Source organism: Miscanthus floridulus, chromosome 15 (genome assembly GCF_019320115.1).
Source record: "Miscanthus floridulus cultivar M001 chromosome 15, ASM1932011v1, whole genome shotgun sequence".
Lineage (NCBI taxonomy): Eukaryota > Viridiplantae > Streptophyta > Magnoliopsida > Poales > Poaceae > Miscanthus > Miscanthus floridulus.
The window spans coordinates 74211082-74227333 of record NC_089594.1 but is presented as its reverse complement, the minus strand read 5'-3'; the positions used below and the strand labels follow the sequence as shown (position 1 = coordinate 74227333).

The window sequence follows — 16252 nt, the reverse complement described above, 5'->3', positions numbered from 1 at the left end:
CCTCTGCTTCGTCTGCAACGGAAAGCTACGTAACCTTTGTGGTTGTGGCCACCCACCGTGCTGCTTCCTGCTGTCGTCCTCGTCCCTACTACCTAGCTGGATACCTCTCTCGGACCTGCATGCTGCCACCTCCGTACCATCCGAGCAGTCCCTCTCTGCTTCTGCTCTGCTCTGCTCCGCTCGACAAGCACTGTGCTTGCGCGGAACTGCACACCGCCATCATCCACCGCCACCGTGGCCGACTGGCCGGCGTGCGCTGCGCTATATAAGCAGCTAGCACCTAGCAGCACGGGGCACGGCCGCACGGCTCTACTCTCAGTGTCACACCGGCAGGGCAGGGCAGGCAAGGCATCATCGACCGACCGCGCGCGCAGCAGCAGCAGCTTCTTCCTCCGAACCGACACCTGCTGCTATCCACCATGGAGGCGCCGCTGTACCAGCCGCAGGACGCGTTGCTGCAGCAAGCGGTGGCGGCGGGCGCGCTGATGATGGCCGCCGGGAACAAGGCGCCTTCGGCCACGGCGGCGGGGCCGGGACCGGGGCGGGAACAGTGCCCGCGGTGCGCGTCGCGGGACACCAAGTTCTCCTACTACAACAACTACAACACGGCGCAGCCGCGGCACTTCTGCCGCGCGTGCCGCCGCTACTGGACGCTCGGGGGATCCCTCCGCAACGTCCCCGTGGGCGGGTCCACGCGCAAGCGCCCGCGCCGCCCCACCCGCGCCATGGCCGCCGCCGTCGCCGCCGTCATGGCCACGCCTTCATCAACAACAACGACGACGACCGCCTGGGCCGGCAGCAGCCCGTTCGCCTCCCCAGCACCGCTGCTGCAGGGCGCGGGAGGCGGCGGCCTCCTCGTCAGCTCGCTGCTGCTGGGCTCGGTGTCCGCATCGGCGGCGTCGGCATCGGCGTTGGCGTCACCGCTGCTCGCGCTCGGCACAGCGCCGCTGCTGGAAGGCCGGCTCGGCTTCGACCTCGGCCTCGGGGACGCAGCGCTAGGCGCCGCCGCCGACGGGGCAGCTGCCGACTTGGCTCACCAGCAGCAACTGTCGCTGGGCGCCGGGCCGCTCCCGTGGCCCGCGGCGACAGCGACGATCTTGGAGGGCGACCGCGCGGAGATGACGACGACGTGGAAAGCCGCTAGTAGCGTGTTCCCCTTCGCCGGGGCCGGCGCTCTGTGGCAGGAGCTCGCCGCGGCGGCGCCGGCAGTGGAGGCCGCCGGGCTGCACCACGGCGGCGCCCCGCACCTGCTCCTGTGACACGCTCACACGCGCGCACAAGAGGACATGTAGTTATGTCGTTTATTACATGCATGCATGCATGCATGGTGCTGGTACATGGTGGCAGCTGCGTCGTCTCTTGTGTTGGCTCATTTTTCACGTATTTATGGAGCCTGTCTAGACTGATCATCATGATATGGGATCAAGATACTCAACTCTAGTACCCTACTGTTTGTCCGAATTTTTTATAATTTAGCTTTTTTTTAAGTTTCTCACAAATAGACCTCTGACGGAAAGAATTCAAAAAATGGACCCTTAGCTCGACGCCATTGATGCTGGCGCCGAGGTAGGCGTCATCATCTCTGGCGCCGAGCTCCTAGGCACGGTGGATGACCTGGCAGGGAGCTCAGCGCCGTAGATCTGGGCGCCGAGCTCGGCGCCATAGATCTTGGCGTCGAGCTCGGCGCCAACGCGAATGGCGCCGAGCCTTTAATATCTATTGGGTCCACGTCTTTCCTCTCTTCTTCTCCATCTCTCGCCTTACGATAGCCGAGCTTCGCCGACCCCGCCACCTGTAGCGCCCGGCCGTGCCACCGTCGGTCCGTATCGTCGGCCGGACCCAAGCCCATCGTCCACTGCGACTCCGTCGACGTCCGCTGAGCAGTCATCGGAAAGGTAAAAATTATGAACATGCAATGTACCTACTTAGTTGGCATTTGTTATTTACTAGTTAATGTGATGACTCAGATAATTGATTTAGTTAGTGATCTAGTGAGATATATATGTAGATAGATAGTAATATAGATACATAGGTTCATGGATATAGTTAGATAGCTACTTAGATATGTAGTTACATATTTAGTGAACTACATATGATCTAGCTATTTAGTGAGTACACTGTATATATATACGTAGTTATTATCTTGATTACTTAGTTTGTAGCTAGAAAGTACTTGTTAGGTACTATCTATTGTCTAATTTTGACTAAAGAACATGTGTTTCGTTACGTGTTTGAACTAGATATGCCTCTGCTAGAGCAATGAGCTCACCCAGTCTGCCAGTGTCGTCCTCATCCTCGTCCCCCTCATCTGACAACACAATCGGTGATTGAACGGTACGACCAACTCGCGATCTATGCTCATCTAACTTCTTCTCCTCATACCTTGCACGAGCCACCTCTACGGCATGTTCCTCGCTGCAACCAATCCCTTCATGTATAAAATGCAATTAGTTAGCAATACGATTATATTACATTTAAAATCAAGCAACGAAAAAGGCTTTCAAGCACTCACTGGCACATAATGTAGCAACATGCTCGTTCAAGACTGCATCTATACTCTTGTCTCCTCCCTTGCCCTCTCCTCCTCTAATGTCATCCACCTCTCCAATCCCCATTTGTTAAGCCCAACATCGATCGGGTTGCAAATACCACGCTGTCTAGCAAACTCACGTATCTTTTCTTTGTGATGTTTAACAAATAGGTTGACGTAGTCAGGTCCATATCCACTCTTCCGTGTAATTAGTTGCCTCTTCTTCAGTTCATCCAAGAACTTAGCTTGACCATCACAATATTCACACCTGCATTTTCTAGTGCTCTGTTCAAAAGAAATATTATATCATATATGTCTTAGTAAAAGAAACAAAATACGATTCCATGTTTACCACAAAAATATGATTGAGTATATCATATTCAATCATATGGCCGCAATAATGGCCTATTCCAAGATTCGAAGGGACTAGACCATAGTTGGATTTAACACCACATTCGCACATGACAGGAGGTGCTTTGTAGATTACCCTTTCTTTCTTCTTTTCCTTAACCCTCCACGGTTCTTCCGGCCATTGGTTCTTATGACCATACAACCATTCCTTGAAACGACACTTCACCATTGAAAACACCTAAATAATAAGACATTAGTACATGAACACATATAGCTCAAGATTTGAACACATACACTTTGCACTTACTTCATGCTTGTTTGGACACACAAACTCCAACGTATTCTCAGAGTTTATCACAGCTCGATCTCCACAATCGCATAGAGGAGGTTCCTCGAGTCGTCTAACTGTGGCTAGGTGCTTCTCCTTAGTCGTCATTAGCGGAGGGTTAGGGGGGTAGAACCCACCGCTTGAAGTGCTCACGTGGATGTCTCCCTCTAAACCAATCGTCGAAAAGGAGGTACCCAGGATCAAACTTGTCTGCACCGTCGATCCACTGAAAGAAAAAGCACCTCTCATGGTCCTACACAACGAGATTCCAACAAAATATTAGTAGCATACTTACACAAATAAAGAAAAAGGATAGTGGAAATAATTTCTTACATTAAAATGACTGCATGTGTAGAAGCAACACGCCGCTGTGTCCGGATGTTTCGATTGAAAACATGGGCTGGGAAACCACAGTCACAGTTAGGGACAGGGAGGTCAGGAGGGACGGGGGCATCTTTGCTAGACGCGTCAGGGTATAATTCTCGAGGACGACCCCGTTTTCGCCAAAACTCCTCCCGAAACATTTCTTGCATCTAACAAAACGGATGTAATTTAACAGACATAAATCAAAACATCACAAATAAATGTCAATGAGAACCATAACTACAATACAACTAATTTCGTTCTAAGAAATGAAAGCAGTTAACATTAAAACCCTAAACCTAGGGTTTCCCATTTAATGCACAACAATGAACCCATAACATAACTACATGCGCCTAGGTTTGCTAGCTTTTTCCACGCCTTGGCATCATCCAACGGTTGTATAATATATATTGAGGGATATAATGAAACCCTAAGTGATAATGATTCTTAGGTTGAAAAATCCGACTAATATATACCGAATCGATGTAAAAAAACTAGGAGGGGAGCGAGGATACCTTGCTCTCGAAGATCTATGGATCAAATCAAGGTTTTCAAGGTCCAATATGCCGATTCGTGAGGTAGGGTGAAGTGGGGAGAGAAAAAACCTGAGAGGGAGGAGAAAGAAGAGGAAGAACGCTCGGGTAGGAAGGTTGGCCCGGGGTTAAATGCAGGGAGCTCGGCGCTAGTCACTATAGCGCTGAGCTCGGCGCCAGAGATGCTGGCGCCTACCTCGGCGCCATCATCAATGGCGCCGAGCTAAGGGTCCATTTTCTGAATTCTTTCCGTCAGGGGTCTATTTGTGAGAAACTTTCAAAAAGGGCTAAATTGTAAAAAATTTGGACTGTTTGTTCTGTACTCAGCTCTAGTTACCGAGATAACAAAAAAACTCTAGTACTTTACCACTAATTTGTTATATTAGTATACTCAACTCTAGTACTCTACAATTTGTTATATACTCAACTCTAGTACTCTAGTGTTGGTAATATACTCAACTCTAGCGACATATTATCAGGTTTCGTAGTTCAGGGTTAAAAACAGCGTGACATGCAACTTGAAGGTTGGAAAAAGGAATTGTTGGCGCCCGGATGTCCGATGGGGATAGGGTTCTGTCGGAACCCAATAGAAACATGTCGCACTCCCAGCGTATCACTGTAGTCCTTCTCCGTCTAACTCATCCCGCCCCGCATGCATACCCCGCCCCTATCCGCCTCACCCCGCCCCACGTCCGTCGCTCCTCCTCCTTGACCCCTTTCTCTCTCCGGGCGGGTAGGACCCAGGAGCCGGGATGAGGATGAGCACGCCCCGTCCGTAGGACCCCTGGCACATCACACACCCCATCCGCCGGCCCCTCAGCTCGCCGCACCCCTTCCCACAGCGCTCGGGCCATGCCCCAATGACTCTCTGAACATACCTCTGAAACACGAAACACTTGCAATATGAAACACTTGAATGCAACGTATGTCTAAACAGATGAAACATTTGGAACATGCACTTGCAATATGTGTGTGAAACATATGCAACATCCCGATAAAAACACTTGCAAGTTGCAACATGAAAACACTTATTGCAACGTAAGATTGAAATTGAACATACTCTTGCAACATATGTGTGAAACATATGCAACATTCAGATAAAAAACGCTTGCAACATACGTCTGAAACAGTGAAACATTTTGAACAAACGCTTGCAACATGCCTCTGAAACACTTTGTAATATCCCAATCTACTTTTGCAACATCCATATGAAACACTTGCAACATACCCTTAGAACATATGAACACCTGAAACATACGCTTGCAACATACCTTAGGAGAAATGCTAGCTTTAATCTTTGACTTTGTAATTTTAAAAATCAATGGTTGCTTCAGTCTGTCTGTTTCAAGGAAGACATCAGGTCATCCTTTTGGTACTGGTTGGATGCAATCAGTTAGCGGCCTTTGTAAGTTTCTTGTGCCCTGTTAATTAATTTGGAAAGTGTTGTCGGGATCTTCTCCACAGTTTTTGTCCCAAAAAAACATGTCAGGTGCGATACTCTAGTGGGAGGCGACCACTATGTTAGGCGCATTGAGGAACTCAATAACCGCCTTGATGGGCAGATCAGGGATGGGAGGTGGCGGAGCGAAGAGCACCACGGGCTTAGCTGCCGCAAGCTTCGTCCGCTAGGGGCACAGGGGCGACGGAGCCTCGATGCAAGCGTGAAGTATGGCACGCCCGTGACGCCCTCGCGATCTCTAGCCACAGGAGGAGGTGTCGAGGAGGATGCCCGCGCTGGCTCCGGTGATGAGGGCAGGGGCGTGCGACATGCACGACTCCAGCGGCGCAGCCTGACGTCACGGAGGTGAGCGAGGGCCCCGGGGCGGAGGAAGCAGAGGTGGTCGCCGCTGGAGAAGGCGAGCGGCAGGCAAGTTGTATGGAACACCACGACGGCCGTGCTAGTTGGGAATGTCGTCGTCTTTTTTATTTTGAGAAATGGTGAAAGAATAAAGATAGAGGGAAACAGACCTATTGGGCTGGTAGCTAGTGCACAGGCCCGGGAAGCGCGGCGTCCGGATGGTGGGACGCCCGCACCATAGCATTTTCCAATTGGAAAATGTAGTTTACCCTATAAATAACGGTTTATCTGTGTTATAAGTACCATACATGCGCGTGTATCATATCTCATTCTTCCCTGGGCGAGATGCGTGTCGGATATATGCATATAATACTGTCATAACATATTCCTATGCTGACAATGTATATCGCCATTAGAGATGAAATCAGATCGAATATACAAATGGATATCAGGGATCCTGCATTCTATCCCATATTTTTTTCGATCTCACAAGCGAATAAAGATCATGTCGAATACTGATATCTATCTCATATACATATCAGAAATCTGATTTGATTTTAAGTATTTGGATTCAGATATGGTATAGATATCAAATATTCGGATTTAGATACGGACTATCCATATCAGGTCCTGACAAGAAGAGACGGATATAGAAAAATATGCATCTCATTTTCATCCCTAGTGGTCATCCATGGTCGTCGAACCAGTTCTCGACTTCATTTGCATCCTAAAAACTTAAAGCAAAATTTGAACTCCATGAAGCATCCAGCTTCTATATCGTGTCGAAAGACGTCCTTTGGCATAAATATGACGTGGTGAGTCCAACTAAAACGGTTGGAAAATGTCAATTTTTGTTTAACAAAAAAAGGTGGAAGCAACAACCCAACCGCGCATAAATTGGGCAGGTGTCGAATTCAGCCCAATACAAAACGCAGCCTGAAGGGGCCAGGGTACAAAGAAATCATTTCTGGCCAAGCGGACCAAGACTCAAAAGCATTTTTTTACTTTCAAGACAAGCAAGTAGCCGTTGGACTTCCTACTGTCACAGTGTCACTACTACATAAATTACGCGATAAAATACTACTTTTCAAACCATTATCTAGACGTTTTTCTTTCTGAATTTTCGGAATACATTTTAGAGGTAAACAGCTCAATCGAAAACTCAAATAGGAGCATTCTGAAAAGAATATTAATTTCAAAACTGCAAAAGCTATAATCTAGACGATATGGCTAAAATAGACCGTGCTTGTTTTTTAAATATCTATTTGAAATATAATTTTTATGACCCTTGGGTCATTTGTTTTGCATTTTAAAAAGAAGGATTTTAAAAAAATCAAATCACGGCTGCGCTCCTTCGATTCCTCACGGCCGCGGCAAGGAGCGCCACCACCTCCTCCGACTCTTCCTCCCCTGCCCCTGCACCGCCCACCGGCGACCCTGCACTGCCCAGGCTGGAGCCCCGCCCGCCCCCGACGCCCCTTGGACTACTCTGACGGCTACGACGACGGGTACGCCCGCTCCGTGCTCCATGCCACGCACTACGCGGAGCAGGTCAAGCGCTGCGCGGCGGCGAGCTCGGCGGGCGTGGGTCCCGCACGAGGCAGGAGCCGGGCCGCGGCACAGCCCGGGCACGCGCGCAGAGCGCGCCGCGCCAGCGCCTCCGCGAAGGCGGTGGCCACCCGCTGCATGGCGTCGCCGCCCGGGGACGCCAGCGACGCGATGTGCTCGAGCGTCGCGTTGGCGGCGTCCAGCCGCCCTGCGCCCGCCGCCGCGGCGCAGTTGAGGAGGAGGTGGATGAGGCAGAGCCCGCGCTTGTCGGAGCGGAGCTTGCGAGCCAGCCACGGCGGCGTCGGGGACGCCGCCGCCACCGCGCCGCCGGCGGATGCGTGGAGCGGCATGGTGGAATTGCTGTCGTGGGTGGCCGACGTGGCGCGCGCCCACGGCGTGCCCGCAGCGCTCTACTGGATCCAGACGGCCACTGTGCCCGCAGTGCTCTACTGGATCCAGACGGCCGACGACGTGGACAAGCAGGCGGTTGCCATGGACGGCGGCGGCAAGGCTGCAGCCAAGAACGGCGTGTGCCTTCAACCGGGCTGGGAACAAACAGGTGTTGGGGGTAACTCTACCACATCCTGCTGCAAGGTGACCATATACCACTGTCCATGCAAACAAACAGGATCTCTAACCAGCCTGGCTCTCAGAGAAATAGAACCAAACAAGCAGGTGTTGCACCTGCTAGGCCTATCCCCTGCCAGCCTGACTCTCCTCATCCGACCGGGCTGGGAACGTCCAGGAAACAAACACACCCTAGAAAGCCCACCGGGTCACCCTCACCGCACCTCCATCCAAAGCAGCAATGCCACTCTCTGTGTAGGTTGGTGGTGGATGGCTGGATGCGTGCATCGAGTCTAACTACTGGTCGAAGTCGACCCGTGTATGTGTAACATCCTAAAATTTACCTCTTTTGAAAACAGGATTAAAATGATTTATTTGTAAATTTTTATGCACATGAAATATAGGAAAATAAAACTTTTCATTAAATTAAAATTCATTATAAGGTAGCAACATGTTTGAGCATACACGTCCTTGCATTTGATTTATTTGGGTTGAGTGGTTTTGATCGAGAATTGAAAATGGTTTAAATTGCTTTTGCAAATGAAATTAAAATTGGCTTTGAAGTAAAAGAAAAGAAAGAAAAGAGAATTTAAAAATAAAAGAATTTAAAAAGGTTGTAAAATTTATTTTTGAGAACTTACCAAAATTTCTTATTTTTAATTAAGTTGAAAAGTGTATTTGAAATTCTATTCAAATTTGGTTTGGTTCATATTTGAAATAGGTCTTGAAATAAAAGAAAAGGGATTCTTCTCCTCCCCTCTCCTTTGGCCCACTGCTCCTCCCCATTTTTTCCCGCGCGAGCCCAGCTCGGCCTTCCCTCTCGCGACGCAGGCCAGCCGATGAACCAGCCCAAGCTGTGCTAGTGCTCCCCCACCGCAGCCTAGCAGCCACGCGGCCCGTTTCCCGCTCTCCGCTTGTCCGCCTTTGGGCCGGCCCAGCAATACCCCGCTGCCGAACGCCCCGCCCTCTCTGTCACTCTGGCCCCGTTCTCGCCGACGCCGGCAGGTGGGGCCGCCCTGTCAGCTCTATCCCCCTCCTCCCACTCGTACCCGACGCGGATTCCACCACCGACGCCGTCCGTGTTCGTGCGCCCCCGTCTCCCTCCGCATGCCGTGCCGCCCAAGTCTTCGTGCCCCATAAATGCTGCCCGCGCCCGCCGCCTCCAACCTGAGAGCGCTAGCTGCCACCCATACTGAGTCGCAGCGCCGTCGACGGATCCCGCAGCATGAAGCTTGACGCCGCCAAGCTACCTCCGTCTTCTCCACGCCGCCACAGCCCCGCACTCCTCTACGGGAAGCAGTTAGGTGCGCTCGCCGTTCTCTTCTCCACCTCTCCAAGCCTTTCGTTGAAGCAACCGACGCCAAAATCACTGTTCTGGCGAAGCTCTACCACCGGCAATGGCCACCACTGCCGTCGTCTTCTCTTTTCGGCCGGCATGCATTCTCTCTCTCCCTTGCTTTTACTGTCAGCCGTCCAAAATTGATCCAACGGTCGAGATTCCATGTTACCCCTTCGCGTGGCCATCTTGCTAAAGAGCCCCTCGGTTTCTTCAAATTAGAACCCGAGGTCCAAAGCGCAATCACAGGTTACATTTTCTTCTTTGGAAAGCGTAGTTTCGTCGGTTTAAATCCAAAATACATTTTCAGTTAATTACAGTTTTGCCACTATCTTCTTTAGGCCATAACTTCTCTGTTTTAACTCTGACTTGACCCGTTCAACTGGCGTTAGGTTCGTAATTTCATAATCTACATGTTCATACTTTTGTTGAGTAGGTTTTCAACTTTTAAAATTTGAGGTTAGATTTAATCTATTATTTTAATAAAGAAAATCTTGTTTAATTCATATCTTCTACGTTTTAACTCCGTTTTAGATCATTCAAGTTGCGTTAGATTCATAGCAACGAGATCTACGCATTAGTAACAATGGTTATCATGTCACTATTTCTAGAATTTCATAGTTTAAACTCTAAATTGAATAATAATTATGCGACTGGACTTTATAAATAAAATATGATTTGTTTTACTTTTTTTATAATTCGAATCTAAATTTGATTTAATTCAATTCATATAAGCTTTTATATAGTTAAAATAAATGAAGCCTATAGTTTTCTTTTCCGCGTAAAGCAGATCTATCAGTAGATGTATCTTTTTCACCGTAGCTCCGATTAGAGTGTTTTTCGCGTCTGTGTGGTCGTAGCGAGACGTAGATTTGTTTTACAAACTTTTCATCTTGATTTTATGTTTGGTGTACTATTCTAATTTAGATCTATTGTTTGCTTCATGTATGATTGCATGGATGCTTGTGTGGTGCTTTATGATCTTATCCAGTCGGTGAGTTATATGTGGTGATCAAAAAGAAGAAGAAGAAGAACGTTGAAGATTAAAGCTTACCGAAGGATTGATGTTTAAGGCAAGTATAGCATGGGATCTTCCTTGTTGTCCTATACACCTTTAATCATTTAATTCATACTACATGTGTCTACCTTGACTGCCACTAAGGATTTTCTAGTACTTTGTTACCTGTACCTTGATACCTTTGGGTTATTGCATTGGGTAGTATGATGCTAGTGCAGTAGTGCTCAACTACAATCATGATCTTGTAACTTGACTAATGGTATATGCAAATGCTTTTTAGCAACATGGAACAAGGGGGCTAGAGCATCGGGTTGTTTTTATGGCACTCTAGATTCCTCTTCCTAAGGACTTATCTGTAAGTGATCATCTGGGACTTACAGTACAACTGTGAGAGCTATATGGCTCTAGGTTTAGCTCAGTATGAGGACCTTTTTCTAGCTTGTTAGAGGTTACCTTTATTGGCGTAAGAATGACTTGACGAATCGGGTATAGGACAACCTCTACTCTTATGTGTATAGCTATGATGGAATTGTGTTATTCGATAGGGGGGTTTCTATATCTATTTGTCGAGTGAATCTAATGGCCCTAACTTGTTAGACGAACCTTTGAAAGGCTTCATAGTGAACCCTGCCGACCTTCCATGGAAGTGGGTCAAGAGATTAGCTACCTCGAGCGAAAGGGTAAATCATGACTCACAGTGAAAGTGTACAACCTCTGAAGAGTGTAAAATTGGTATATCAGCCGTGCTCATGGTCACAAGCGGCCTTGGAACATTTACGGAATAGATGATAAACACTGATGATACTAACGATAAAGATGCTCATTAATGATTACTATTTATGCTATTCATTATTCATGTTTACCTGATCATGTGTTTATGGGCTTTGTGATAAACTTGTTGCTGCTCCTTTGCTAAAATTGTGACAATTAAAAGCTAATCACAGTTAAACCAGTGTCAGCCTTTTGAGCCTCATGAACCCCATGTTATATTTATTGAGTACGACATGTACTTACGCTTGCTTTACCTTTCAAATATTTGGATAAAAATCCCGGATGGGTACCAGATTGTCAGAGTTTGGAGGAATTAGGCTTGTGATCAACCTGTGGATTTGGAGTACTCGTCTGAAGATCGGAGTTGTCTTTCCACAGTCTATACTCTTAGGTTATAATCTTTATACTAATACGATGTGTATTTAAGCATTGTCTTTTGATATTACCCTTATTTGTAGCTATATATGAGATTTAACTTTCTGGGCTCATATATGGTGTGTATCCGGTTATGTCCTTAAAACCGGGTGCTGCAGTATGCACTGTGCAACATGGTGATTCGTGTTGTCTATGAAAGGATCAAGATGCCCAAGACGGGGGGGGTGAATTGGGCTAATTACAAATTTCTTTGCAATAATCAAAACCTATGGTTAGCCTAATTAACCCCTTGTGCCTAGAAAGTGTTTCTATTGATCTAACGCACAAAAGTTTAGCACCCTAAGTTCCAATCCTACTCTAGCATGGCAATTCTAGGAATGTAAATGACAAGTAATGAATTGCTCAAAGTAAATGCTTAAAGTAAAGAGAGTAGAAGGAACACGACGATGTTTTGCTGAGGTATCAAAGAGTCGCCACTCCCCACTAGTCCTCGTTGGAGCACCCACGCAAGGGTGTAGCTCCCCCTTGATCCACGCAAGGATCAAGTGCTCTCTACGGGTTGATTCTTCGACACTCCATTGTGGTGAATCACCCACAACAGCTCACAACTTGAGTTGGGTCACCCATAAGCAACGCCGGATGATCACCAAACTCTCAATCACCACCAAGCCGTCTAGGTGATGGCGATCACCAAGAGTAACAAGCACGAACTCTCACTTGACCACGACAAGCCTAATGAGAAGGTGGATGCACACTTTGTTACTCTTGATCTTCACTAATGAGGGCTCTCTTTGAGATTCTCAAATCTCAATCACCTCACTAGGACCTTGCTCTTCTTGGCACTCTCAAACATCTTTCTCAGCTATTGGAATGAGCAAAAGTACCCCCACACACGAGTAGAGGTTGTATTTATAACACCGGTTGAAAAACAAACCGTTATGTGCCTCTGCGGAGTGACCGGACGCTCCGGTCAGTACACCCTGAACTCCAGTGGTTAAGTGTTGACCGGACGCGTCCAGTCACGTTTTCCCCTCACTGCACCTTACTTATGTCGACCGGACGCTGGACCCCCAGAGTCCGGTCATATGCTGAGCAGCGTCCGGTCAGTAGCCAAAACCTAGTCAGCGTCCGGTCAGCATTGACTGGACGCATCCGATCAGGATTCTCCCTCTCTGGGACCTTATTGGAGTCGATCGGACACTGGCCCTCAGCGTCCGGTCACTTCCAGATGCTTTCACCTTGGTCAAATGAACTAACCGGACCCTGAGCCAGCGTCCGGTCACACCGGAGCCAGCATCCGGTCAGTATTTGACCCTCCATTCACTTTCAACTCTTGATCATATGTCAATGAAGTTTGCTCCATTGGATCAAAAGGCTATTGTGGAGCTACCTAGTGCTAGTTTAACAAGTGTGCACCACACCTAACTCACTAGACTCACCTAGGTCAAGCTACCCATTCATACCCCCTTAATAGTACGGCTAAAGGAAAAACAAAGTCCTAAACTACTCTAAGTGTCTCTCCAACTCCAATCGACACTTAGAACTAGTCCATCCTTAACCTTGTCGTTCATCCTTTGAAAACCGAAACGATTTCCATCGTAGGGCATGACAACCATAATTGCCCAATCGATCTCCATTACTGTGACCTAACTTAATTGTTTCTGCAAAACATACGTTAGTCATAGTAATCACGTATTGTCATTAATCACCGAAACCCAACTAGGGGCCTAGATGCTTTCAATCTCCCCCTTTTTGGTGATTGATAACAATACTACCTCGAGTATGTGAAAGAGATGAGGTTTTAACATGCTTGGTTCATATAAGCTTTTGGCAATAAGAACAAAAGTGTTAGACAAGCTTATATGACCTAAGCCAACATGATGTACTCAAAAGATATGAAATAAGCATGAGTACAAGTAATGAAGCTCATTTGTATCGGAGTAAAACACGGAAGCAAAGGCAAATGAGCATAGCCCAAGTGATATGACATAAAAATAATTCATAGTAGAGAGCACACATGTCATATATCACGATCGCGTAGATATCACTATCACATAAATATAGTAGTAAACATGAATACATAATGTATCACACACATAAAAACTCCAAATGTAATAGATAAGCTAATATAATATAGACTCCCCCTAAATAGTCGCTCCCCCTAAGACTATCATACTCGAACCCTCTCCCCCTTTGGCGTCAAACACCAAAACCTAAGGGTCGGTCGGCGGAGCTACAGCGGACAAGCCGGGCGCTAAGGTACGAGGAGCGAGGTGGAACTGGGTGCCATCATCATCTGATCCTGAGCTCTGAGCTATCTGACCCTCTATAGCTGGAAGTGAGGCTGAAGCAGTCTAGGTCAGATCAGGAACTGGTGCTACTATATGTTGTGCTGGTATAACTGAAGCAGCCGACTTTGATGATGCCACTGAGGAGGGGAGCGTCTCTATAGTCGCTGTGATAGGTGCAGTTGTAGAAGGACCTGGAACATGTAGGTGTGGAGGAGTGGGCTGCCCTGTCAACTCACTGAAGGAGGCACCAAGGCTCCTGTAAACTGAAGTGTCTAGCACTAGCAGCGATGACGTCAGAGCCGGTGTGAAGCCCGTCTAAAGAGGTGTGAATTACGGGGCTATCACTGGCGAAGCGAACCACTAGGACACCTGCTCTGTAGGTGAAGCATACTGTGCTAGTGGCTGTCCCTGACTCTGAAGCCGACTAGGCTGTAATGCTGGAGTCATCAAAGTGGTGGCAGGCTGACCAAGCTGGGGCGAAGCCTATGGCAGTGGGGCCCCAATCGCTGTCACTATATGCTGCATGAATCCGAGAAGCTGCTGCTGCATGAGGATCTATTGCTGATGCATGGCCTGCTGCTGCTGCTGCTGAGCCTGCGTCTGCTGTTGAATAGCTAGCTGCTGTCACTAAAACTCGTCCTGCTGAGTCTAGAACTGAGCAAATGTAGCAGCTGTCTCCTAAGCCTGTTGTGCCTGGTCCTACCTTATTCGCTCAAGTATAGCAAGAAGAGCGGGGTCTGTCTGCGGGATAGGTGGTGCTGAACTGGAGCTACCGGCCTTAGCATCATGTCATCATGGAGGCATCTGAGGAATGGGCTGGTAGTCATCATCAGAACTATCACTAGGCTCGCTCGTGACCATCCCCTCCTACTGAGCAAGCTCCTCCTCCTCTATAGCTGCAATACCCCTGATAATATCATCCTGCTGGGCTGTAGTCTCTGGCACCTCTAGGGGACGGCGTGGCTAGCTAGGTGCCTATGGTGTACTATGGTGGATCATCTGAGTCAGGTGATAAGTAGGAAACTCTGTAGTGGCACCACTGTACTCAGCTAGCATCTCAGGCGACCTAACTATAACTGCTTTGTGGATAAGGAATGTGATCCAGTGAGCATAGGGTAGCTGCCTATGACCTCTGAAGCCCTTAGCTATAGTGTCCTCCATCTCTGATAGAAGAAGATCCCAAATATCAAAAACTATCTGCTGCATCAAAGAGTTGAGAAGCCATAGCTGTATATGAGTCAATCCCTCTCTATATCCCATCCTCGGAAATAATGTCCTCCTCATGATAGCCTCAATCACGCGAGCAGTGAGAGTGAGATCACTGGGGTTCCTCCTCGACCCTTTGCCAAAGGGCTCTGTGAAACAATGACAAACCAAATCCGTAGGATGCACCATACTGCCATGAGGACGTCTGGGGGTGCAGTCTATCCATAGCACACCTCATGAAGCCTGACTGGCTGCTCCTAAAGCCTAAGTATCTCCCTGACCCTAGTGCTCATCAACCAGTAGTCTCTGCCTCCGAATGCAAAGTGTATAAACCTATGCTGCGGGTCAATCCAGAGTGAGGCATAGAACTGTCGAACCTAAGATGGAACATACAGGCCTGTCCGTCTGATCAGATCTGTCAGCCCTGGTAAATAGGATAGATATGGGCGAATGTGCTCTCCAGCTACTGCTACTATAGAGTATAGACTCTATGTTGCACACCCTCTGTGGTCTGAAAACTGCTCCACTGTTGAGATAGGCATTATAGAAATCCTCATGCAAGGGTGTATAGAATCCCTCTGATGCTCTCTCATCCCTCTTGGGTGGAAACCACACCTCAAAGTCCACGAACCTTAGCTGTTGTACCTGCTTGGCCATGGTGGCCCTCAGGTCAAAATAGGTCATTAGAGGCGGACCCTGTGGTCTAGGCGGTGGACGAGAACCCCTCCGCTAAGTGTTTGGCCTCGGCGTGACTAGAGCATGGGTATGACCAGAGCGGTGTAACTATGGCTGAGGTGTCGACTCTGTCTCCTCGGCCTACTCACCCACCTGAGTCTGTTGTGCTGGTTGTGGCTCCTGAGTCTGCTCCGCTGCCTATGGCTGCTACTGTGGCTCCCCCTGAGGCTGAACCTCATCAATGGCAACATGTCGTCCTCCAATCATGAGAGTCCCAGCTAGACCACCATGAAGGCGCTCAACTCGCTCAAGTGAAGCCCTCGCTTCTAGTGAAAGCTGATCAGCAATCCGGACTCCACTATGAGCACCTCTTCTCTTGGCATGCTCTGTGGCCTCTGCAACTACGGTGGCTCTCGCTATCTCTGTATCTGGATACTTGCGCTTTCTTACTGCCAACTTCTTTGTTGCCTTATTTTTTGGATCTGTAGGCTGGCGAGGCGGGGGCCTCAAATCCTCGTCATCAGGACCACCTTCGACATTCTTCATATGAGCCATCTGATGG

At 48.4% G+C, this 16252-nt stretch overlaps 1 protein-coding gene across 1 annotated transcript; it reads left to right on the top strand.

Moving 5' to 3' along the window:
- The first annotated feature begins 310 nt into the window (after nt 1-310).
- Nucleotides 311-1270, top strand: LOC136506792 (dof zinc finger protein DOF1.6-like). Its single transcript, XM_066501683.1, has one exon. It carries the CDS (start codon nt 420-422, stop codon nt 1257-1259), a length of 840 nt encoding a protein of 279 aa, XP_066357780.1. The 5' UTR covers nt 311-419; the 3' UTR covers nt 1260-1270.
- Nucleotides 1271-16252: the final 14982 nt, after the last annotated feature.

Excerpts from the sequence above, each read along its gene's own strand:
- LOC136506792 (XM_066501683.1), top strand. The coding sequence starts at position 420 with ATGGAGGCGCCGCTGTACCAGCCGCAGGACGCGTTGCTGCAGCAAGCG.